Genomic DNA, 25,855 nt, shown 5'->3' on the forward strand with positions numbered 1-25,855 from the left:
GATCATAGGAAAGGAGCAAACAAGTGTCGATCAATAAGCTGTCTCGATGATCTGCACTCGTTTACACAACCCATGTTGGGCCATGTAAGAGGACCCTAATAAAATATTGTTTGTTGAAGGATTATCTACTAATCTCGAGGGTCACACACCTCCCTCCAGTCATACTGAGTCTCCTTGTTGAATGTTTCAGTATGATGCTGTTGTTAAACAGACATACCCATATGAACTATTCAAACCGGAAAATAAAGGTTATTTTATAGAGGAAACTCCACGGTTGTGCTCCATAAAATAGTTGAATTGTTCACTTTCCCTACAGTTCAGTTTGAAGATCTCCAAATTCTACAGAAGACCAATTCTTCATTTATCGGTCAAGTGACAAAATATTTTTTAGAACATTTTAGCTAAAGGAGGGAAGCAAATATACAATTTCAAGTATTACACCTTATGGTTATATTATATTCTATAAAGCAAGAATACTACAAATATTAACATCGTAAAATATGCTTTATTTCTTTAAGTACAGTCCAGCTGTGTTAAACAAACACTTTATGGGGCAATAATAAATTACTATATATTTTATACTTCAAAATCTTTATTTAACAATTTCTCTCAGGTTGTGCCCTACAGTGACATTTATGGAACCCCTAAGATGAGTATTTTGCAGTCCTAAATTCAAAGGCTCATATGTTGGCTCTCATGTTGGTGCTTTTACCACTATGTAGGACTACCTTACCATTTCACACTAAGGCTTCGTTCACATCTGCGTCAGGGTCCCGTTCTGACGTTCCGTCTGAGATTCCCGTCAGAACGGGACCCTGACTGAAACAAACGGAGACCGTATGTTTCCGTTTGCATCACCATTAATTTCAATGGTGCCAATGATTTCCGTTTGTCAACGTTGTGTAAGGGTTCTGTCGTTTTTACAGAATGAAGAGCGCAGTCGAATACGGTATTGATTCCGTCAAAACAACAGAACCCGTGTACAACTGAGACAAATCATTGGCACCGGATCTGTCACCATTTAAATCAATGGTGATGCAAACAGAAACCTATTGTCACGGACACAGGGTATGTGGACCCACTAGGCCGCTCCGCCGTAGCGGGGAGGCAGCTGACCAGGTCACAGTCTATGCGAAAGTCAAATGGCAGACAGTAATGCTTGGGTACCTGAAATAGTCCGGACGGTGGCTGTGGCTTCAGCACGGATGGAGGCTGGTGCTGCAGGTGGCACCAGACGTGGCGGGCAGTAGCCGATGAGGCAGAAGACACCTGACGTGGCAGAAGACACCTGACGTGGCAGAAGACACTACTCTAACACTGGTAGGCACAGGAACTAGGACAATACGGAATATAGGAACGGTAACAGGGCACGGGTAACAGCTGGAACGGGAGACACTAAGGGACCATTGCGAGACAGACTGGGAAAGACTAACAACGCTCAGGCAAGGATTAGAAGGCCAGAGGCCTTCTTATAGACCAGGAAATCGTGGCAGTTGATAGTGATGACGATTTCCTATTTGCGCGCGCTGGCCCTTTAAGGCCAGGCGCGAGCGTGCGCGCGCACCCTACGGGACACAGCCGAACGGAGCGGAAGTGAGCGCTGACATCTCCTAGGAGGGAGACGGAGACCAGCGCTCACAGATCCATGGCTGCGGGCGTCGGGAGGTGAGTAAACCCGACGGCCCGCGGCCATGGACGCTACACCTATGGTTTCCATTTGTTTGTCAGGGTTCCGTTCTGACGGGAAGCTCAGAAGGAACATCCGAACGGGACCCTGACGCAGATGTGAATGAAGCCTAATCCAAGCATTAACAGAAAACACAGGAAGATAACCATAAAAGTGACATACATGTAGAGCGGAAAAGGGAAGGATGGAGAGTATGGAAGAGTCAATGTATACTTTTATACAGGTGGGTGACTGGGTGATCAAAGGCAGTTCTTGCTAGGCTCCCAATGGATTTCAACTTCTTATCTTAATTTACAGTGAAATAAGCGGCTATTCATCAATTACAGGACAGGTAATCAAAAGCAATGATGGCACCAGTGTGAAGATAGCCTGAGTTATCGGTTATGTTAGTAAGCATGTTTAGTTCGGTCTAGTATAAGCGGTTGTCGTCCCTCACATGTAATTCTCCTGCACCTGTTTTTTCTTTGAAATACTGCTGGATATAGCGGATAAACTATGTTATAGGGGATATTGTGTGGACTTACAAGGCCCTATTGTATAGGAAATCAAGTTTATGTATTCCAGGGATTTCATTTCTGTATAAGCCACATCCGTGATCTCACTTGTCCATCAGGTAAAATAATGATAAAGTGTCCCCACCGTTTTGGTTGTATGTACCCCCTTTACGGACAGGATGCAACTATTACAACCTTGGCAGTTAAAGAGATGTAGCCTTTAGATATAACACTTGTGTTTGCAGCACTATATAGTAACTTTAGTAGCTGCGATTTTGTTTTTCACAACTTTTAAATTTACATTTTTTTAAAAAAATGTATATATTTTTTTCTATCTAAGACACCGCTTTTATGGATCCTGTATAAATATAAATTGTATCCTTCCATCAAAGCCGATTCTGAACTGACGGCTTGGCTGAAAGCTGGTCCTGTGTGTCTCTGACTTAGATGTGTGTCTAGCAACTTAGATGTGATCGTTATTAGTTGGATCCTGCGTATCAGAGACACACAGGACCAGCTTGCAGCCAAGCCGTCAGTTCATTTGACCTGACAGAATCTGCTTTGACAGACCGATATAGCCTCTATGTATACAGGATTACATATAAGCTATACATTCATGAAATCCATGAGAAATAGACCTCAGTGTAAGATCAAAGGTACTGTAATGGCAGGGGGTAGGGAGACGGACAAGTGAGCCCTAATCTACCCGCCACTCTGTCCCTGCCTACTTGCAACGACCCGCCCTAGGCGACGGGGTACAACTGGGCAACGGCCCCTTTTCCTTGCTTGTGTTCCTTTGTATGTTTGTCGTGTTTGTCGTGCACTTACTGAGCGCAGGGACCGCCGCCCATTTGTACCCCGTCGCCTAGGGCGGGTCGTTGCAAGTAGGCAGGGACAGAGTGGCGGGTATATTAGGGCTCACTTGTCCGTCTCCCTACCCCCTGCCATTACATAGGCTTGTGATTATGTAATGGCAGGGGGTAGGGAGACGGACAAGTGAGCCCTAATCTACCCGCCACTCTGTCCCTGCCTACTTGCAACGACCCGCCCTAGGCGACGGGGTACAACTGGGCTGCGGTCCCTGCGCTCAGTAAGTGCACGACAAACACGACAAACATACAAAGGAACACAAGCAAGGAAAAGGGGCCGTTGCCCACGGCAACACCGTGAGCAACCAGAGTGGTGAAAGAGCCGAGTCAAGCCAGGAGTGTGCGAGGTACAAAACGAAAAGCAGAAGAGTAGTCGGTAAGCCAGGGTATGTATGGAGCAGGATCAAAAATAGCAGGAGCTGTAGCTGGGCCAGGAAACCACAAGGAAAGAATCACAAGCACCGAGGGACAGGAAGTGCAGGCTTAAATAGACCGAGGGCGGGAGCTAGCTGAGTCTGGCCAGGTTACGATAGGCTCTCCCACTCCTAAGCCTGCCAGCCTGAATGGTGGAAGCAGGAGTCAGTCTCAGGGATGTATTCTCAGGTGCTGACTGATTAGTTCTGGGAGTTAACCCCGAAGCTGTGCCTGGCAGATCCTTTACAGGTACACAATAATACAACATGGGCCAATAGTAGATGATAGTGGCTGTATTTGGGGTCCGTAGTCCTTTTGTGAGTTGTTTTCTTCACTCTGGCTAATAGTAGGGTACCCCTTCCTTTGAAATATGCCCTTGTATATTTATTTGAGGGTAGAAGGCATTTACCGCTGTCTGCAATTTTTTTTAATTTTGAAATTGAAAAAACATAAAAAAAATTCTATATGGTAAATTATTATCCTTTTTTTCTTTTTTTTGTATTTCTATCTTGTTTTACCTCTCTGGTTGTTGTGTTTGTGTAGCAATTTAAAGCCTATTTACTCATGTGTAATTGTGGTCTGACCACCTTTTAAATTATTTCCAAATTTGTTATCTAGGGGGCCTGTTTTAAGTGGTGCTAGTTAAACATGTCATTAAGGGAAAGGCTAAATATAAAAAAAAGTCATGTTTTGAGACAGAAAAAGGAAATGGTTTTATTTTGTGGTTAGATGGAATAATTTTCTGTAAGTTCAAAGAATTTCAAATATTGCGTTTTTGTTTTTTTTAACCAATTGTTTATAAATCACATTTGAAGTTAATTAAAATGAATCTGGGACTGGACGAGGTGGGAAAAATAATTAAACACACTAAAAAATTTGTTCTTTGAAACAGAATGTGGTTTATTTGTATTTCCGACTAAATTACAGCTGAGGGAAAGAATTAGTTGAGACATAATTCTTGGATAAACTCTGTCTTATCCTAAATGCTCAGTATTAGTTTTCAGGCAGCTGAAAGACATTCTTCAACTTTTAGTTGATACTTTGATGGTGAAAGAATAAAGTTTGACGGTGAAGGAATAAAGTTTGACTGTTAAAGCTCTTTGGAGCCAGTGTTATCATGAACAGACATTGATAAAAAAAAATTTTTTTTTTAAATGAGAACGTGCCTAGGTATATGTGTGAGGACAGCTGAATGCTGTGTGACTATTCATCTAGCCTATTAACTCCCAGAAAGTGATGTGAAAACTTATTACTAGCTACAGTAATCTATTATTATTCAACTAAATATTGAAATTTTTTAATGAAATTTTTAAAAAAAAAAATTTTTTTTTTACCTTCCTTTGGATCAATAGGGGTAAAACAAAGGTTAACAACCAGTTCAGGAGAAGCGTCCGGATACCAACTATGGTTCAACAGATACATTGGCAACATAGGTTTTGTTTCGACTTTCTGAACCAACCTAACAACCAAAAATAAAAAATCGAAATTAATTCAAATCTGATTCTTTTGGATCATATAATTATACTAACTTTATAACTAACATATTGGCACCTCTCTCCCACAGGTAATACAAGCATATATGTTATATATGAAATATGTAAGTAAATGGATAGACATACTGACACCAATGATTCCATTAATATTGATATTAAAGGGGTTGTCCACTTCTGAACAACTGATGACTTAGGCCAGAATGGAGAGTTTCTCTATATAGATGGACACTGCAAGGGAAATGTTTAGCCAAATATGGCCGGACCTGTGTCGATCAGCGAATCGCTTCATCAACTTCCATACAAAAAGAGGTTCTCTTTTTGGGACAAGCCCTGTAAACAAGTCGTTTTTTTTTTTTTTTAAATTTAACGGTGCTTCTCAAACTGTGACGCCAGTTCCTAATGAGTTGTTGTCATGTGCTGATTAATTTTTACACAGACATTTCTCTGGCTCTTAGCAACATAAATAACTCTGTCTTACTTTAATATTGTAATGGCTTCAGGGCAAAATTTTGGCATGGATTTAGACCACAGGTGACGCCAATGAATCACCATGTTCTTACTGGTGAGGCACCAATAGAAAAAAACTTGAGAAGTCCTTGTCTTAATTTTAAAAGCAGACGGATTACCTATGTTTTTACTTATTTTATATGTTGATCATTATTACTTTAAATTCTACAATAACCCTTTCGTGCACCCAGACATGCTATTACGTCCGGGTGCGGGGGTGATGTCTGTAGCGCGCTCACGTGCTGAGCGCGCTCCATATGCTGCGGGTGTCGGCTGTATTTTACTGCAGACACCCGGGACTAACAGCCAGGAGCAGCAATCGGGCTGTTCCTGGCTGTTCAACCCCTCAAATGCTGCGGTCAATCGCGACCGCAGTATCTGAGAAAAGAAGGTCACGTGACAAAGAGTCGTATCGTCATCATAGAAGGCAGTACAACTAGACTTCCGGTCCCCCGGCAGCGCTATAAAATCTATGAAAATCTCAGAATCAGCGCGACGGGGGACCGGAATGTATATTATCGAGTGTACTCACGTACTGCAGTGACTACACTGATAATAATTTTTGGTCCCTACATAACCCCTTAAAGTGAATTTGTTCAGCATTTGAAATAAAAATAAATACATTTATGAAAGCCTTTTTAAGAAAAATATATAATTGGTCATTTTTATGTGTAACATTTTGCAGAGCCGTGTGTGCACGGAGTCTGTACAAATCCATTTAGTGGCTCAAGTCCCTTCGGCTCCGTACTATAAAGTCTTAGACACTACACATGCTACTGTATGGTGCTGTATTACAGAAATATTCTCTCCTAGAAGCGCTGCCTCCATAACATACCATCCGATGATGAATTCTGTCAAATCACATATGGATCTGATAGAAAAGATATTCATATGCCTCAGTATCAAATTGGAGGCATACTGCGGCACATTAAGGCCCCATGGACTTCCATGGGCGCCGTATTACAAATCCATGAAACTCAGAGGTTGTCGCAATACAGCCATGTGCTAGAGGCCCTAGTCTGCCGAGGTCAAGCATTCTAACATCAGTATTTTCTAAATAACTAAAATTGCAAAATTTGAAAATTGATGAAAACGTGCAAAAATATATATGACAAAAACAAGTTAGTTCAATTTGGCGTCTAGTAATAAATGGTCAATATTTGAAGAAGTAAAACAAACTTTACAAAATAGTAATGTAGTAAAGTAAAAATAATTGAAACCATGCCGTGTCTGTATGGGTTGGATACGTCAGTGGTTCTTGGATGCAGCGTATTATGACTAAATCATCCAGGGACTATCTTGTTTTCAAATGCTTAATCTTCTGGAAAAATGTAAATGCTTATGGAAACACAGTCATTCATTTATCTTTATAAAACCATAGAATGTTAGCATGACTAAACTACCATGGTTTATTTCGTTGATAGGGCATTGAATTGCCTAATGAATTCAGGTTTTTTTCCTAGCCCATAGCTGGAGCCAAGAAAATTGTAGAGCTTTTATACATTTTACATGTTATATTAATGGGTGAAAATATCCCTAAAGAGGTAAATGCTGTCAAGATATAAAGTAGGTGTAAACCACTTTCCATAAAAAAAGCAATAAGCAAAATTCAATCCAGGCACAAATGCCTCTAACCTATCACAGCTCTAGGAATATGTTTTGGTTACCAGACTATATGGATGCAAGAATGAAGGAGAAACATCGTGCTTCGTATGTGACTGCCCGTTACCACCACTCCTTTCTTTTAGCTCTCTTCTTTTAAAGCCTACTAAAATTACAATCTTCTTTTTTTCTTTATCATTGTTAGGTAACAAGATTAGGGCGGGCAGAGTTACAAGGAACCAAATACCCCCTAACTCAAGCAAGGCATTCCTAAAACAGAGGGAATTTACAACATTACTTTTATATCTACTAAACAAATTAGTTAACCCTAAGGCCTCATGCACATGGCCGTGCCCGTAATAACGGGCCAGGATTGCGGGCACGGCCGGTCGCCGTTGGCCGTGGACAGCCGCCCACATTCTCGGCCCGTGCTCCCATACAAAGTATGGGAGCATGGCCCTTAGATCGCAAAAGATAGGACATGTCCTATCTTTTGTGGTGCACTTCTACGGCCCGGATACCTTTTTACGTATAAACCTATAAATCAACATTTTCTGCCTCTAGTGGCCAAATATGTATCCAGGACCACAGATATACAGATACAGCCGAACAAGACTGTTATACATCAGGGAACTGCTGGATGCATGCTCGTTACACTCATTCACTTTATAGGGACTTGTGGATGACAACAGCGGAGATATGAACTTAGATGTGATCGGTAAGAGCCCGATCCTGCGTACCCGCTGACACTGAACCCATCAGTCCCCTTGACCTGACGGATACAAGTTTCAGCGCAAGATACAGCTGCTCTGTATACAGGATAAAACGCAGCTCTATCTCGAAAAGTAAAAATATTTTTTAATAAAAAGTAATTGGAAAGTTGCACCAAGCAAATTTGCACCTATATAAATCAATTCACTTGTATCTGAAATCTAGGCCAAATGTTTTTTTTTTATTATCATATTATGCTAGGTTACTGTTACTGAAGGTTACTGTTTTTAGGTTGAGGATAAGGGTCCTTTTACACCGGCCAATATTGGCAGTAAAAACTAGCGCCAATCAACAAGATAGTTAGTTGATTGGCGCTTGTTTGCTTCTTTCACAAGGAGCAATGCATGGGGACGAGTGATCATTACTATGATCGCTCGTCCCCATACATTTCCGTCATGTCAGCCGCACGTCTCCCTGTTTACACAGGGAGATGTGCTGCCTAAACGATAATATTTTATGCTGCCATCAGCCGATGAACAAGCGGTTTCTTTTTCTTTCTTATCATTGCCCTGTTTACACAGGGCAATGATGGGGAACGAGCATTCATATGAACGCTAGTTTGCCCAATGATCGGCTCGTGTAATAGGGCCTTAAGGGTTAGGGTTATGGCTGCTGTTAGTGGGCATTTTTATACTATAGTCTTGCTTTGCATCCTAATTACAGGGTAAAACTGCACTGCTGTATAACAATTGTCACATTCACAGCTCCTCTGGGTCTTGTTAGAGCCAGCAGCTCTACCTTCATGGTCATGATCATGATCAGCCCAGGGGATCTTTAAGAATAATACACGAGATAGAGAAGATAGGAGTGATTCAAAGTTGGTATGACCTCTCTGGAGAACCAAGCCGTCCCTTACTAATGTACTGTCTGTAGCTGAAATGCCTCTGTAAGCCAGTCTCGCATTCAGTCACATGACCACGCTCTTGGTGCTTATCTCCTGGTTGTGTGACATTCCTTACAATGAACATATAGTATTATGGGACGTCCCATATCACAGGCCTCTTACAGACTTGTCAAATTTCCTGGAGTCACCTTATTCTTAGCCTCCAACACCCAGTCAACCAGTTATATATAGTTTTCACCTGGTTTTCTAGGAGGGAGGAAAAAAATCAGACGGAAGAGCAGCAAAAAATATTTTGTTACAATAGATATTGGTCTGTATACCTACCTTCCTCGCTTCTGGCTCTTGTTCTCCTCTGGGCGCCGTTGCAATGGGTCCTGGTGCTATCCAGCATTGGGATGTAGTGTGCGCCACTGTACACTACATCTTGACATGGTAAAATATGCAGTGTTTTGTTCTGTGGTAATTGGCCATGTGGCACACTACCGGTGCCAATTTCCACATGAGAGTTCACCTTTAAATCTCTTTTTAGTTAATTTGTAACCTACTTACGTACACGTACAGATACCTCACGGGCCTCAGCTTCCTCTTAGTCCTTCCACATCTATTTTAAGTGTATTTTACACTTCTAGTTACATCACTTTGTCTTCTGTGCCAATTTGGATAATACACAGGAGAAAGGCATTAAAACAATGAGGAAGGATTGCCCCTGTGCATTCTAAGAGCTAACAATGCATTACTAATTTAATAATATGGTAAGATGCATTTTTTCTTATATTTAAAGGACTTTTTAAAGAAATAAATTAATCTCTTGTTTGCTTGAGTCATTTACATAGCCTTTTTGTGTATATTTTCTAAGAAAAGTATTCTAAGAACCTGCAGACAATATAGATTATTATGCAGCCAAATATAGACTAGCTAAATGAATAATTTAATTTTAGGACAGACCAATGAGGCAAATCATTCTAGTTTGTCTGTGCTTACCTCACTTTGAGTAATAACCCATTTCTAAACCATCGATGGACCAGCCATGGTTTCAAAACTCATTCCTCAGTATAAAGATGGACATTTCCATCCTAATAATTCTCCTAGCTGGTGTCATTGTTACTGTCACAAACTGTGAGTATGTGGACCCACTGGGTTGTACCGCTGTAGCCGGATAGCAGCTGGCCAAACAGAGTACCAAGTCAATGTCTATAGTCAGAGTAAGGGTACCTGTGTTCGTTCAGACAGTAGCGATGGTAAGGCTCGGATGGGACCTTGGCGGCAGACACCAGGCTTGATGCAGCACAGCAGACGTGATCGGTGGCACAACACGACTCCAACTCTCTAAGGCACAAGAACAAGGTAGCACGGGATACAGGTAGCAGGAACACTGGGAACTGGAAAACTCCAAGGGACCATTTGCAAAGACTGACACGGGTAAACACAACAACGTTCAGGCAATTAAGGAAGGGGCAGGGCACTTCTTATAGTCCAGGGTGAGTATGGGCTAATTCCATAATTACTTCATGTGTCCTATGGGACACAGCAGAATGAAGCAGAAGTGAGTGCTGGTGTCTCCTGAGGAGGAGATGCGGGCCAGCGCTCACAGAACAGTGGCTGCGGCCGTCGGGAGGTGAGTAATCCGACGGCCCGTGGCTACCGGTGTTAGTTACCTAGCATGTGGAATTTGATTTCTTGGTAACTACCTTGCTCTATTATCAGAATCTTCTTACTCGTAACACAAAACACAAAATGCTGTTTTTCATTTATCTAAGGAAAAATTAGGTTCGGCCTTACTTAATTCAGTAAAATGTATTAACATTGCTATGTTGCGACATTTTTCACATATATATACTCCGATACACTTTTTGCATAACTGTTTTGCATTAAATTTTATGAACTTACATTTATAGAAGTAATTTTTACTTTTGCCATTATTTCAAACCGAAGAAAATCTATTGGATAGACAAGAATATTTATCAGATCGGTTTAAAAAGGCCAATTGTATCTATCCATGTGGCAATTTTTTTTTTTTACGTTTTTGCTCTGATTGACTAATTGATAAAATTCTTCATTTTGTAGCAGAATATCTATACTTGCATACCCCGATTTAAATATAGGGCCGCTTGTCTGATCAGGGATACATCTTTTATTAACTAGACTGATATTGGGTGAGTCAACATAACGATACGCTGACACGGTCTCGCAGCTGCCGATACATTCTAGTGTATTACGTGTTTATATAGCTGTACCCTACACAAATAGACATATGCAGATAAGCTAAGATCTGTGGATGGAAGATATAGATGATACACATTGTAAATCTCTGCACTTTTATCTCGCTTTATTTTCTCGTCTCAGTGCATTCCTCCGGAGCATACAATGGCTGCTATTTAATCTGCTAATTCTGTATCCTGTTACTGGTATGTTTGTAGCATTCACTTATTTGGCAACTCATTTCAACAGGCTCATTCCTGTGCCACACGAGCTTCCCTATGGCTTCACCTTTTATAGAAGTGCACCAAACAAATACTTGTAGCCGTCTGACCTCTGTCCTCCTCCAGCAATCCCTTCCATTCTGTGGGGTTTATTGGAATGAATGTATTAACAGGCCATTGACAGCTCCTTTCATACATTGCTAAAACAGTCCTGTTGTCAAAAGCTCTGCAAGTTACAAAGTGACCTTTATGTCCCTGGATTATGGCAGTAATTCCTTAAATCTTTTTTTTTTTTCTTTTTTCTTTTTCCTTCTCTCGTGTTCTGTTGCGATCTCTGTTTGTGTACACTGCCTTCCAGGAAAATACGTCTTAATTCCACACTAAATGTGTTACTTATTACTTTAGGAAAAGGATAACACATTTGTTACTCTTATTATGCAGGAGATCAACTTTCTTTTTACAGTCTCTACATCTCATTAAGAATGAATACATAATCTTTTTGGAATAGTTTTGCGATTTTATTAATTTAATGATGAATTCTTATATTTGGCATAAAAAAAATCGAATTATAAGGTCCCCGTGTGACGGAGGACTGCCCACAGATTTATGATTTGGATTCTAGATGAAACAAAATTTTATAAGAACAAATTATCGTGCTTAGAAAGGAAGAAAAACCATTCCAAACAGTACATTTTAGGTCACTGCCAAGTCACTAAAATGAACATGCACAATTTGCTTTTAATAGATATATTGCTAAGAAAAAATGGCAACTCATGCCAAGTAAACTGCTCTTAAATTCATCTAATATAAAATTTCGTTTACAACTTTAATGCACTGATTAATAATTATACCGGGATATAAAAGATTAATAAACTTTATTAGAACCAACCTCTATATAGTTCTCTAAGAGCCCTTTTACACTGACCAATTATCGGGCAAACGAGCGATCACAGATAAAGGGGCAACGATCAGCGGATGAACGAGCAAACGTTCATCGGCTGATTGTATCCTTTTAAATGCAGAAAATATTATCATTGTCGGCAGTACATCCCCCCCCTGTGTAAACAGAAAGATGTGCTGCCGACATGATAGAAATGTATGGGGATGAGCGGTCGTAGGGACGAGCGGGTGTCCCCATACATAGCTCCTTGTGAAAGGAGCAAACGAGCGCCGATCAATGAGCTTTCTCGTGAATTGGCGCTCGTTTACACGGCCCACGTCATGATCATGCCTGACCTGAATTGGCATTACCTTTTTTCTATATTTTCCGAATGTCTGGTTTACCACAACCCTGGCAAATAGCTGATTTATCCTTTGACTTGCCTTCGGTTATACATTTTCCCTGCATGCTAGTCATCTTTTTAACATGAGTCTGATCGAGCAAGAGCTGCTGTTAGCGGTCTCTGCTGTGGCCCATGGAGTGGTGTTCCAAGTGGGAAACCCTCCTCTGAGGTCATATCCCCTAATAGGGCACATGTTATTATTTATATAGCGTGAAAATCTTCCATCGTGCTTTACATAGGGGTAACACTATTGTAACAATTGCAAAAGAGAGTGCGGGTTGTGAGACAATCCCTTTGAGCATGAGACCACTTACAAAATAAATCTTCTGTAATTTAATGAGAATACATTTCCTTGCAGCATGCTGCTGTTTAAAAAGGGTTTTCCAGGACCAGAAAATCATAGTTACTTTCTTACAAAAATAGCGCCACACCTGTCTGTAGGTTGTGTCTGGTATTGCTGCTCCGCTCCATGATTGGCTGATCGTTCATTGGCTGATCATTGCAGTATTAAATAACATTGTCGGCAGCACATCTCCCTGTGTAAGAGACGTGAAATGTATGAGGACGACCGATCATATTAACAAGCGCTCGTCCTCCTACTAGCTCCTTGTGAAAGGAGCAAGCGAGCGTCGATCAACGAGCTGTCTCGTTGATTGGCACTTGTTTACACGGCCCATGTCAGGCCGTGTAATAGGACCTTTACACCAGTCTTTGTAAAAAAAGATTTTTGGCAACTCACTGAAAAATGATTAACGGATTCAGGTTCCAGGCAGCGCAATGCTCATTTTCATTATAAAGTCATTTTCAGGGACAGTGTACTGCGGAGATGGTGTATCTAAGTCTATCGTGTTCCAAAAGTTGTCTTCGATAAACAAAAAATTGGGGGGGGGGGGTGTATCGGCCTATAAGCTTGTACTCCTGATTTTCTGGTGCCCAGCAGCGAGGAGGCCTGAGAAGACTACTGGGGTTTTACGCTGGGCGATTATCAGGCAGACAAGGGTTCATAGAACATTGCCGATAATTGTCCTGTGTAAACAGGGCAGCGATCAGCAGATGAACGACCATTCGCTTGTCCATCTGCTGATCGTATCGTTTTAAAAAAAGTTAAATATTATCGTTGTCGGCAACGCGTATCCCTGTGTAAACAGGAAGATGCGCTGCCGACATAACGTATGGGGATGAGCGACCGTAGAAACAAGCACTCCTCCCCATACATAGCTCCTTGTAACAGGAGCAAATGAGCGCCGATCAACGAGCTGTTTCGTTGATCGGCGCTTGCTGCACCGGCCAAAATTGGCTGGTGTAATAGGGCCTTAAGACTGGTACATTGTGGTCTGGTCTCTTGCTCAGGGGGGTTATTCAAACGTTTTCTAGTTCTTCGTTTCTGCTGATCTGCGTCTCTATTGCTGCTTAAGGCCTCATGCCTCATGGGTCGGACGGACGCGGAGTCGCCCGCAAATGCACATGGCTGCGTGCATTAATTTCTATGAGCCTGGACCGCAAAACATGTCCGTTCTTTTTGCGCTCCTGGGCAATACATTAGTGTGCATGGGGCTTAAGTAAAAGTAGTTATGCTTTTACTTCCATTTCTATAGTTTTTATTGTCGACAAGATGGGGCCCGTTTCTGAATTTTCTATTCTAACTCATGATTTCTAGTTATGTCCTTGATTTCATTGAATGTGAAGAAAATCCTTGTTTCATGCTGTGAAGAATTTGAAAGGATATTTAGTAATCTTTTCATTTACCTTATTTCCTACGATTGTTAGATTGCTTTTAAAGTAACAAATCATCTCCATGTACAATAAATGTGGAAGGCTAGCTATGGTAATAAACATGTTATCTTTATGAAGGGCAAACAAATGACTTGACAGACTGGAGTAAAACGAAGGGAATTGTACATATGTTCGTCACCAGTTCCTTAGAACGGCTGACAGGACTCTCGTCACCATTGTTATAGTTACTAATGCCATAATCCTACAAACAAAATACAGTATCTCTTTGCCATCACATTTTCGGTTTTACTTGAGATAAACTAACAGACACGGTTGTTGAGTTCGGACATTCCTAGTTTCTATAGTGGCAATGAAACTTGGAAAATGCCACCTAAAGTGCTGAAGTTTGTTATTTCTTCTATTAAATGGAAACCTGTACTAAATAAAGAAAAAATAAAACCTACCCCAAGTAAAACATCTTTAGTCGTTCCTTCCCCACATTTGTGTAACATAAAATATGAACATCAGTATTGTATACACGGAAATAATTTATAGAGACACTCCAGTGGTTTGTTTTTTTTCTATTACAGCCCCCGATTGTAAATTAAATCCGGTAATAGGTAGGGCAGGTCGTCCTCTTACCAGGCACTTTTTGCCTTAACGTGTTTCTGACCGCTGGCTGTATATAAACATCCAGCGATCGGGGTCCTTAAAGCCTGCGCCATGGTGTATTTAAGACGCAGGTTTTAGTTGGCTGCCCGAGCGATCGGGCAGCTGAATGTTGGGTGCCTGGCATTCAGTGGTTTGCGGGGACGCAGATGGCTTCTACAAAGCGCTCAATGACTGGTAATATGATTGCCGGGATGCCGTTAGTGGGAGCTACTACTGGATTTCACTAGACTTTTTAGAGGGACTGGCAAATATTGAAATAATAAATATGCCTAATTGTGTTTTAAAAAGCAAGGTATGGCATCTGTCAGAGGCATCCGTCACAGCCATTCGGTTAAAAAAAAATTTGTAACATGGTAGTTTATGGGCTACGGATGTCCAACAGATGCCTGTTATGGATGCCAGTCGTTGGCCACCCATCGCCTGTAGACTCCCATGTTCTAAAAGCATACACGTCTAACGTATACTGTATGTGTCTTTACTGGAGGGCTGTGCCCTATACATTTTTATTAACATGGAAGTCTATGGGCGTCGCATGGCTAACAGATGGAATCTGTCGGATGCATCCATCGGAGGAACAAGTTCTTTTACATGTGTTTAACATCTCGCGTCCTACATCTTGGATTATCTTGAATTTAGGCTATGTTGACATCTGCCTTAGAGGCTCAGCCTCAGTCGCAGATCCGGTCAAAAAGTGTCGGAAAAAATAGCGCAGCCTATTGTGCTATTTTTTCTGGCAAGGCTACGAACACCATGATGGAAACCCACATGATGGATCCAGCACTTGTAAAAAAAAATTCCCATTTTTCTGTTTCTATGACAGAACAGAAAACTAGACAAGCCAACGCAAAGGTGAACGAAGCCTAAGAGCGAAAGTAACGGAGGACACATCTGTACATGCAGATTTCAGACCACTGTAAAAATCCTCCGCATTTTCGCGATTCAATAAGTACGCTGCAGATTTTCACATTTGCATCATACTCTGATTTTCGTGCAGATTTTCGTTTTTAGGGGGTGCAATCTGTGACAATTCCGCCAGATCTGAACTCGCCCTGATGCCTTATTTAGACGAGCGTTGAAATCGTCTGTGTGAAGGACGTTTTTTTAATGCCCGTCACACGGCTGCATGTTTTTCTATGGGTCTATTCACGCGGCCGTTGTTTTAAAGGACCGTGTGAACGGCCCGTAAAAACAAATAGGATGTCCTATTTTTGTCCATTTTCATGAATTACTCAATAGACTCAAGTCTATGAAGGATAAAGGAAAACGGGTCCCGCACAGGTGCAAATCGGCCCTGAAAAACGTCAGTTTTTCACGGTTGATTTGACACGCTCGTCTGATTAAGCTCTAAATGTAGAGAGGTCTCTAGGACAGAACTGTACCGCTCTTTTATCAACATCAAGTGCTCGATGTGCTGCATACGTTCTCTAGTCATTGTAGTCGGTCAACCAACCCCACACATAGGAATTTCTTGTGTGTTGAAGATTTGGTATTGTATACGGCTTCATTTGGGCACGTTATAGTATATAGTATAATAAGTTTGGCGACCGTATATGTGTCACTGATCACCTAGTACTTGTGTTTAATATCAGTTGTTTTCCTGTTTTGCTTTTAGATGATTATAAACCGTGTCCGTCTAATAGTGACATCTTGTGGTATCAGAAATATTCGCATTACATTTTTTGCTATCTATTACGTAAGGTAACACAAGCATGTAGCAAGTTACTTAACCCTAATATATCAGAAAGCCACTCATTTCACTGCATATTCAAATGTATTGGACTAAAATACATAGAACCTGAGAGGCTGAAGTTCTATAAAGTAGCCCCCAAATCTGATGAAATTCTGCACTGAGCACATACATTGAATTTCTTTTTATAAGAGTCAAAACAGACAATTTATTCCTGCTCTCTTTCTACTCCTTTCATATGTGTGTCAGTGTATGGCCTCGTTCACATCTGCACTCTGTTCGGGGCCTCCGTCGCAGATCCGACCGAGATTACTGGAGATTACCCTGCGCTATTGTCTCCAGTAAAACCACGGACACCCCGACTGAAAGGTCGGTGGAACCTATTAAACGAAATGGGTTCCGTCGATGGCCGGTGGTGTCAGTTGTGCAACGGAACCGTTGCTTCCGTTATTCCCTCGTTCTGCTCCTTTAACGGAGCAGGACAACAGAACACACAGATTCAGGTGTGAACATAGCCTTAACTGTAATTTTGGCCATCTAGTCATGGACAAAGAAAATAGGTGTGAACAGAGTTGGAACAAGAAGGTTTCTAAATCTTTTAGAATTTTTGCACTACTTTTTTCATTTTAAATGTTGCACTTCAGCTACAATATCACCTTACCCACTCCTATTCGTTTATGTACACAGCTGTATTATGGTTCTGTGTTGTTTGGATCTGTTAATACGGCACCCATAAAAAATATATAGGGCAATACTATACTTTTGGGTACCTCAGATTTAATACAGATGGAAACTGATGTTTTTTATTTATTCATATGGAATCTGTGTGGCAGAGTCTGTATACTACTGTCTGGGCTCCCTCTAAGAGAAGTAGACCAATAATAGAAGAGAAAAGCTAGGATTACTAGCACAGTAATTTCCCTGCAGATTATCATCAAACACAGATTGTTTTATAAAGGTCTGTATCTGCTCGACCATAGAGAGGAAACGGCAGCCTGCAATCTGCTGACAGTCTTGCAAAGGGATGGCTATGTGCAGCCACTAGGTGAATGTAGGTCCATGTCTAAAGATCAATGCTTTGAAATAGCAAACAACATTATAAAAAAAAGTTCTAGTTAAGGTATTACAACTATAATGCTACTTCTATATTAAAGAAGACCTCCAGTGGAAACACAGCTTTCCATGTCTGCACCCCCTACTGACTGTATACCTCTCTACACTTCTTTTATGTATACTGTACTTACCTTTTGAACTGCTGCCTTGTCTGTGCTTTAAAAAAAGCCTCCATCTTGCTTCTTAGATTTCCCCAGCTTTCTCTTCCTCTCTGCTTTGCTATCAATCCCATGATACTTCAGCACAGCACCACATGACCAGCTAAAGACCATACCATTTGTCATTATCTTTCTCTTTATATTCTCCTAAATAAGCTGAGAAGCCATAAGTATATAGACAGGGAGGCAGCACTATATTCTTCTACATTATACCGGTGTGACCGGAACCTGTGTAAGTATCAGTGGTGGCTGATGATAGAAGTTTCTGTCCTCACCTGTGTAATACTAGTGTGGTACAGGAACTGCTGAAGCCTGTGATGGGTGACACATAGATCTCCATAGACCCAAGTAGAGAAAGTAGTCACCGAGCCTGATTCACACTGCTGCTAAGCAACCGTCCCAGTCTAATATATAGAAAGAGAGGCAGCAAGAAAAATAACAGGTGAGAGACTGACACATGGAATACCAGAATGGAGGACATGGGAAAATTTAGTTTTGGCCGGAGTGTCCCTTTAAGGCATGAATTATGTGTATTAGAAATTTCTGTAAATTATATTATATAAAGACCACATCACTAAGTATAGTTTGAGAGAATTAGTGAGCTGGCTTAGATGTGAGCCGACATGATGTCATAGTATTGGCTTACGAGAGAGTGTGAACCATGTCGTTATTTTGGCCCGTACATTCTAAACATGATGTCATAAGATTGGCCTTTGGATTTTAAATCGTAATAGTTTTGGCAAACACTCATTCTGGTATCATATTGGGTTAAGGATCATTTACTAGTACAATGGCAAAATGCTGCCTCCTGAGATATAATATCTGATAACAATCTTGTGTTGACGTACAAAAATATATTTAATATTATATGAATATATATATATATATATATATATATATATATATATATAATCGCAATCCAGAGGAAAAGAGGCAGCACTCCAATATTATAAAGATCCAAAAATTTTATTCACCCAACATAGAGGCCTCTATGTTGGGTGAATAAAAATTTTGGATCTTTATAATATTGGAGTGCTGCCTCTTTTCCTCTGGATTGCGATTGTGCGTATCGGGGTTTCATGTCAAGTCTCCCCTGAGGATAGCACCCTCACTGCATGCTACGGTGCAGCTCCTATACTTTGCTTTTTCCTTTTATTTATATATATATATATATATATATATATATATATATATATATATATATATATATATATATATAATACTGTGTTTGACCGCAAAACATTGAGTTGAATCGAAACGCTGGGGTGGATACATTCACCACTTTCTTTATTCACTATTTTGAGTGCTGCCTCTATTTTTTAATTACAAGTCCAGGAGGATTTGTTTGCACCCACCCACTGGAGCAGTGCTGCTTTCTTTTTAGTAGTTATATTCTTGTATATAGTGGGCACTATTATAGTAGTAATATTCTTGTATATAGGGGCAGTATTATAGTAGTTATATTCTTGTATACAGGAGGCAGTATTATAGTAGTTATATTCTTGTATATAGGAGCAGTATTATAGTAGTTATATTCTTGTATATAGGAGCAGTATTATAGTAGTTATATTCTTGTATATAGGAGGCAGTATTATAGTAGTTATATTCTTGTATATAGGGGGCAATATTATAGTAGTTATATTCTTGTATATAGTGGGCAGTATTATAGTAGTAATATTCTTGTATATAGGGGGCAGTATTATAGTAGTTATATTCTTGTATATAGGAGCAGTATTATAGTAGTTATATTCTTGTATATAGGAGCAGTATTATAGTAGTTATATTCTTGTATATAGGAGCAGTATTATAGTAGTTATATTCTTGTATATAGGAGCAGTATTATAGTAGTTATATTCTTGTATATAGGAGCAGTATTATAGTAGTTATATTCTTGTATATAGGAGGCAGTATTATAGTAGTTATATTCTTGTATATAGGGGCAATATTATAGTAGTTATATTCTTGTATATAGGAGCAGTATTATAGTAGTTATATTCTTGTATATAGGAGCAGTATTATAGTAGTTATATTCTTGTATATAGGAGGCAGTATTATAGTAGTTATATTCTTGTATATAGGGGGCAATATTATAGTAGTTATATTCTTGTATATAGGGAGCAGTATTATAGTAGTTATATTCTTGTATATAGGAGCAGTATTATAGTAGTTATATTCTTGTATATAGGGGGCAGTATTATGGTAGTAATCTTGTATATAGGGGCAGTATTATAGTAGTTATATTCTTGTATATAGGGGGCAGTATTATAGTAGTAATATTCTTGTATATAGGAGCAGTATTATAGTAGTAATATTCTTGTACATAGGGGACACTATTATAGTAGTTATATTGTTGTACATAGGGGCAGTAGTATAGTAGTTATATTCTTGTATATAGGAGCAGTATTATAGTAGTTATATTCTTGTATATAGGGGCAGTATTATAGTAGTTATATTCTTGTATATAGGGGCAGTATTATAGTAGTTATATTCTTGTATATAGGGGCAGTATTATAGTAGTTATATTCTTGTATATAGGGGTAGTATTATAGTAGTTATATTCTTGTATATAGGAGCAGTATTATAGTAGTTATATTCTTGTATATAGGGGCAGTATTATAGTAGTAATATTCTTGTATATAGGGGCAGTATTATAGTAGTAATATTCTTGTATATAGGGGGCAGTATTATAGTAGTTATATTCTTGTGTATAGGGGCAGTTTTATAGTAGTTATATTCAGGCACAGGCATAACAATAAAAAAATAAAAGTAAAATAAAGTAAAAACAAATTAAATAATAAATACACATAAAATGCCCACCCCAAATAAAAACGTTCCCCATGCCCATCATTACCGTAACACTAACCCTTACCTAATTACCCTAAAATAGACATGATATATTTTAAAATTTGCGGGAGACAATGACTATCACAAATAAAAGGTCTATTTTAGGGTAAAACTATATTATTACCAGAAAAAAATAGCCGAAATGTAAAAGAGCATTTTTTTTTTACTATTATTTTTAAACTATAAGCCTTAAATTTCTAAAATAAGAAAAGAATGTGTATACAAGTGAGAAAAAAAGTAACCTGTGTTGTCTAGGAAAAAAAATGTTGCAAAAATCCCACCGGAAGCCCAAAAAATTAAAAAGTTATAGCCGTTTAAATAACACGTGCTAAAAATAATAAATGGTGCCTGGTCCTAAAGGCTCAAAACAGCCCGATCCTGAACCCATTAAAAGTGGATGGGAACATGTTCTGTATAGGTGGAGAATGAGCCCTCAGAATTATTCCTCTAGTGGGTCCGATACTGCCATAGAGGCCAGAAGCCTTTCCCTGACCGCATGTTCAAGCGGTGAACAATTTCCCATAACATGCACATTGTCTCTGTGTCTATATGGTCAATTTGTGTACGTGTTGTTTTAAATATTTGCATAACTTAATCATTTATGACACCAGCAATTGATTCCCTTAATTTCAATATAATCAAAATGTCAAACTTATATTCCATATAATGATTTTAAAAAGGGAAGCAATAAATACATGTGTATTTCAAAGGATAACGCCGCATGCACATGACCGTGTGTGCCGGCCGATTCCCTTCAGTGATCCGAGGAAAGATAGAACATTTCCTAGCTTTCCTCGGATCGGAGACTCGACGATTTTTCACGGACCCGATTCACCCGCTAAAGTGAATGGGTCCGTGAAGACTATCGGGTGCCACTCGGATGCCGTCAAAAACGGCCCTTGTGGCACAACGGTCGTGTGCATGAGGCATTAATCTCTAATAGCTGGTGGCCGCCAGGTGCACGGCTTTCTCCATTCATGTCTGTTGGAGTTATAAAAAGATCTAAGAAAAGCTTGTGTGGCCACTTCTCCATTCAATGTGTAGCTGGATGCACCGCCTTACCTCATATGTGTACATATTATACTGTAAAGGCTCTTTTACACCAGCCAATTTTCGGGCAAACGAGCGATCACAGAGCGCTCGTTCCCAATCGTTAAACAGGGCAACGATTAGTCAATGTTTGCTCGTTCATCGGTTGATCGTATCGTTTATGCAGCACAACATGTTGTTGTCGGCAGCACATCTCCCTGTGTAAACATGTGCTGCCGACATGATGGAAATATATGAGGACGGGCGATCGTTGTAACAATTGCTCGTCTAGAAACGTAGCTCCTTGTGAAAGGAGAAAACGAGCGCCGATTAACGGGCTGTCTCGTTGATCGGCGATTGTTTAGATGGCCCATGTCGGGCCGTGTAAGAGGACCCTGTCTAGTGCTCAGTTAGATCAACCTTATGTAGTAAAAGATATAGAATCAAATGCTTTAACATTGGTCTCGGCACAATGAGGGAATTATTTATGGCTGCCTTATAATAAAGCTGATGCGAAGAGTTCTTTCAACCATATTATTTAGAGGGTTTCTAAGGGACTGCCCCAAGTAGCAATTTCAAACTGGTAAATCGTTTTATAAGAAGATTACATAATCTCGGTTTTTATTGTGCTGTTTTTATATAATAAAACCAAATGTTTAACAGACTCTTAAAAATGTGTATGATTCCCGTGTGTGCTTCGTTTCAGAAAGTGCGAAATTACAAAATCCTAGTCGCAAACAGTCTGTGTCCAGAAGTTTAAAACATCTTTTCCACTCATCAAACAAATTTGTCAAGACACTAAAGAGGTTGGTCATATGAGATTAATGTCTTAATTATTTTATATTTTTAATATATAATTTCGGCTCCATTTATTCTCAACCTATTACTAATGTTATCCCTCTTACAAAAATGTTGTAGTTGCAAATTTAAAATATTTCAGGTTAGGAATATGGCAATGTATGTCACATGAAAAGTTGTCTTCCATAGTGATCCGTCTGGGTCCGTAGATTAAAGGTTATGTACACCATTGAAAACTTTTTTTTATATATAAAAATGTCAATCCGTGTGATTGGTGCAATGTTTTTTATAAAAATTATTTTTTACTTTTTGAGAGTACAGCTGCTATGTAGCTGGATCTTGCGCTGAGACCCGAATCAGTCAGGTCAGCGGCACTGACGGGTTCAGTGTCAGCGAGTCCTGCGTGTCTCTGACCTGCATAATCCACCTGTAATCGATCACATCTAAGTTCATAACCCGTTAGTGCCGCTGACCTGACTGATTCGGGTCTCAGCGCAAGATACAGCTGCTCTATATACAGGATACAAAGCAGCTGTATATCAGAGTAAAAATTATTTTTAATAAAAAGTAATTAGAAAGTTGCACCAAACTTGGTCCGTAGCTCAAGAATTGCATGGCGTTGCAATGCACTCATCTGTAAATATTTCCTGTATCAATGGTTCTGTCAGAAAACTCCAATAAATTACTTGCCGCTTATGCTTCAGGTGATAGGACATGACACAGATTCCCATGCCCTCATTGACGGAGAATGGTAGAATGCTAGTAGTATCCCATGTCATATCTCCTACTTCTATTACGATTGATGTCCTTGATCCCACTGCAATCATTGTGTAGTACGAGGGGAACTAGGAGACAGGGACATCTTTGTCCCCTGATAGGTTTGTATACAACTTGTCCTGTTTGTCATTCTATATCACCTGGGTTTAAAGATGGTGGGGCCTAGCAGGGCATCACACTCGGGTTGATGCAAGCTCCCGATCCAAGAATAATTAATAATATGAGCATTCTCATTTTTGCGCTAACCCTATAAAGATTTAGATAATATACATTAAGTGTTGACGAGTATTGTGTGCATATTCTGGTAATCGAAGTGTTCCCCCATAATATCTTACCCAGATGAGCGTGTGTCAAAAACTGCAGTTTTTCATGGCCAATTTGTACTCATGCGGGAACCGTTTTCACAGATCCCTCATAAACAAAATCAAAGGCCGTGTGAACAGCCCCATAGAAATACAGGCAGCCGTGTGGCGGTTGTTAAAAAAAAAACATTAATTGTCACACTGACTATTTCAACGCTCGTCTGAATGAGGCATTAGAGAAGAGTCTCAGAGTGCCCCCTGACTGCCATGTCTCTGTGCTTATAACAGTGTGGAGACATAGGGTATATCGAGTAGACTAAGTTAATTTCTATGGCCGTGTCCTCTGCCCTCGTGTGCTACAAAAGTGCGGGGACATTGGGAACACTCAGCACAGTGTGATCATTTATAGGGCTAACACCCATATCCATGCGCTTATAGAGTAGTGTGGAGACATAGGGACATTGAATGCAATGACATAATTTATTTCACTAGACACCCTGCTCCCATTATATCATTGTGCTGATCTCGTCTTGTTTTTCTTTCAGGGGTTTGTACATAGCGGTGATATTTTATTACAAAGATAACATGTTGGTAACAAATGAAGATCACATCCCAATTGTAGAAATTGATGATTCCTGCACCAGTTCGATTATGCAAGATTTCCTCTGGTTTACGAAGGTAAGTGTTTTATCCTTTCGGAACCCTCCATTTCATTAAAACTCAACCTCAACATCAACCGAGCATGATGTACTAATATAAAAAACAGCCCTTGTGATTATTTTACATTGTGTTCTCTATAAGAGATTAGAAAACTGATCCAAAAAACATCAGCTTCTCCCAATTTTGCTGCTCCAAAATACTACGTCTGTACTGTATATGTGTAGAGACTCTACCAATATCAAATTGTTGTTTCTCAGGTCCTAATTTTATCTTGTGCTGTGACCATTTTACAGTTGTCATGCATGTGGGATGACATTAGGTGGCTACGGCAGAGTATGTCGATATCCATGTCTTCTTCTACGGCCCTGCAAGCGAGACAGAAGATGTTGGCAGCAACTGCCCAGCTTCAGGTGGGTATGGTAATATCCTTACCAGATGTCTATTCATTCACTTGTGTAATGCTGCATTTTGCTTCGCTAATGTGTTTGTAACATGTGTTGATGTTTAATATGACTTATCTTTACATATATACCTCTGACGTGCCCTTTAGGTTATACTCTGCACTCCTTACAAGCATAGCCTTAGCAGGAGAGATCCAAACTATATCTCATCATCGGAAGAAAATCGAAACTCTTGTGGTTACCCTTAGAACACGTCTGCTTAATGTTCAATATAATCTCATTCCTCAAATGGTCCACATAGATAACAGAGGGCACTTTGCCATACTGACCATTTCGACATCGCAACAACTCGCTATATACAGGGCTATATTTAGAGTTCACACTATCCTAGGCACTTTTAGTATTGCGCTATTTGAGACTAATGCCATAAAAAGTTGGACCGCATCTGCACTGCACAACCGAGGATGAACTACACGTTAGTACATGTTTTGGTGAGATTGTCCCACCAAATCAAATCCAAAGCTCTTGAGCTGGTCTCATCAATCTGGCGTCTTCTAATCATTTCCAAATCTCCATTCTCCCCCATTATTCTCCCCAAATCAAAACCAAGGTGGAGAGCCCATGTCTCCTCATTTACCTCATGTCCCCTCAGGCGCCCTCAGCATGTTACGGCTCATACAAGGTCCTGATGCCAAGCAGCGCCAGGGCCTTCTATGCAACACATGACTTAACGTGATCAGTGCTGCGTCACATACAACGTCCTGACATTGGCATCAGGACCTTGTATGAGCCGCAGCATACTTAGGGAGCCTGAGGGGACCTGGAGGGGGAGACGAGTGGTGAAGCATTCGTTTTTATTTTTTACTATTTATTGCCCGAAAGGGGCATAGTTCGATGGAGGGGAGGGCAAGGTACAGGGCCCGGCACGAACCTCTACCTTTCTACACCCCACAAAGTGAAATCTATGCCAGCTAGGAGCTGGCGCAGATTTCCTCTATAATTTACACTAGATTTCGGTGTAAATTCTAGTACATTTGTTTGGCTGCTGTGGCCCCCACCTTTTGGAAGCCTTGCCCCTATTCACGAGTATGTCGAGGACGGTGAATAAAGTCAAAAATTTGCATTTTGAGCCCTATTGCGACTTTTCTACGCCAGAAAACTGGCGCTGAAAGATTGATAAATTCTCGCCCCAATGTTCACAATAAACAATAAAAGGAATAATGACGAATCGTATATATGTAGACTTGGTCTCTTCCTATTTCATGTTTGTAAACAATAACATAGAAAATACCAGAAGTAGTGAGGGAGTAAATTAAA

General features: G+C 40.1%; 1 protein-coding gene across 1 annotated transcript in view; it reads left to right on the forward strand.

The window, feature by feature from the left end:
• The window catches only part of ANKFN1 (ankyrin repeat and fibronectin type III domain containing 1), a 278,523-nt gene that overhangs the window by 167,478 nt on the left and 85,190 nt on the right, over positions 1-25,855 (forward strand). The window contains exons 8-10 of the mRNA XM_075846863.1: positions 22,307-22,406; positions 24,023-24,155; positions 24,431-24,547. Of these exons, the coding sequence (XP_075702978.1) occupies positions 22,307-22,406; positions 24,023-24,155; positions 24,431-24,547 (350 nt within the window). The remainder of the gene's footprint in view (positions 1-22,306; positions 22,407-24,022; positions 24,156-24,430; positions 24,548-25,855) is intronic.

This window comes from Rhinoderma darwinii, chromosome 13, assembly GCF_050947455.1.
Source record: "Rhinoderma darwinii isolate aRhiDar2 chromosome 13, aRhiDar2.hap1, whole genome shotgun sequence".
Lineage (NCBI taxonomy): Eukaryota > Metazoa > Chordata > Amphibia > Anura > Rhinodermatidae > Rhinoderma > Rhinoderma darwinii.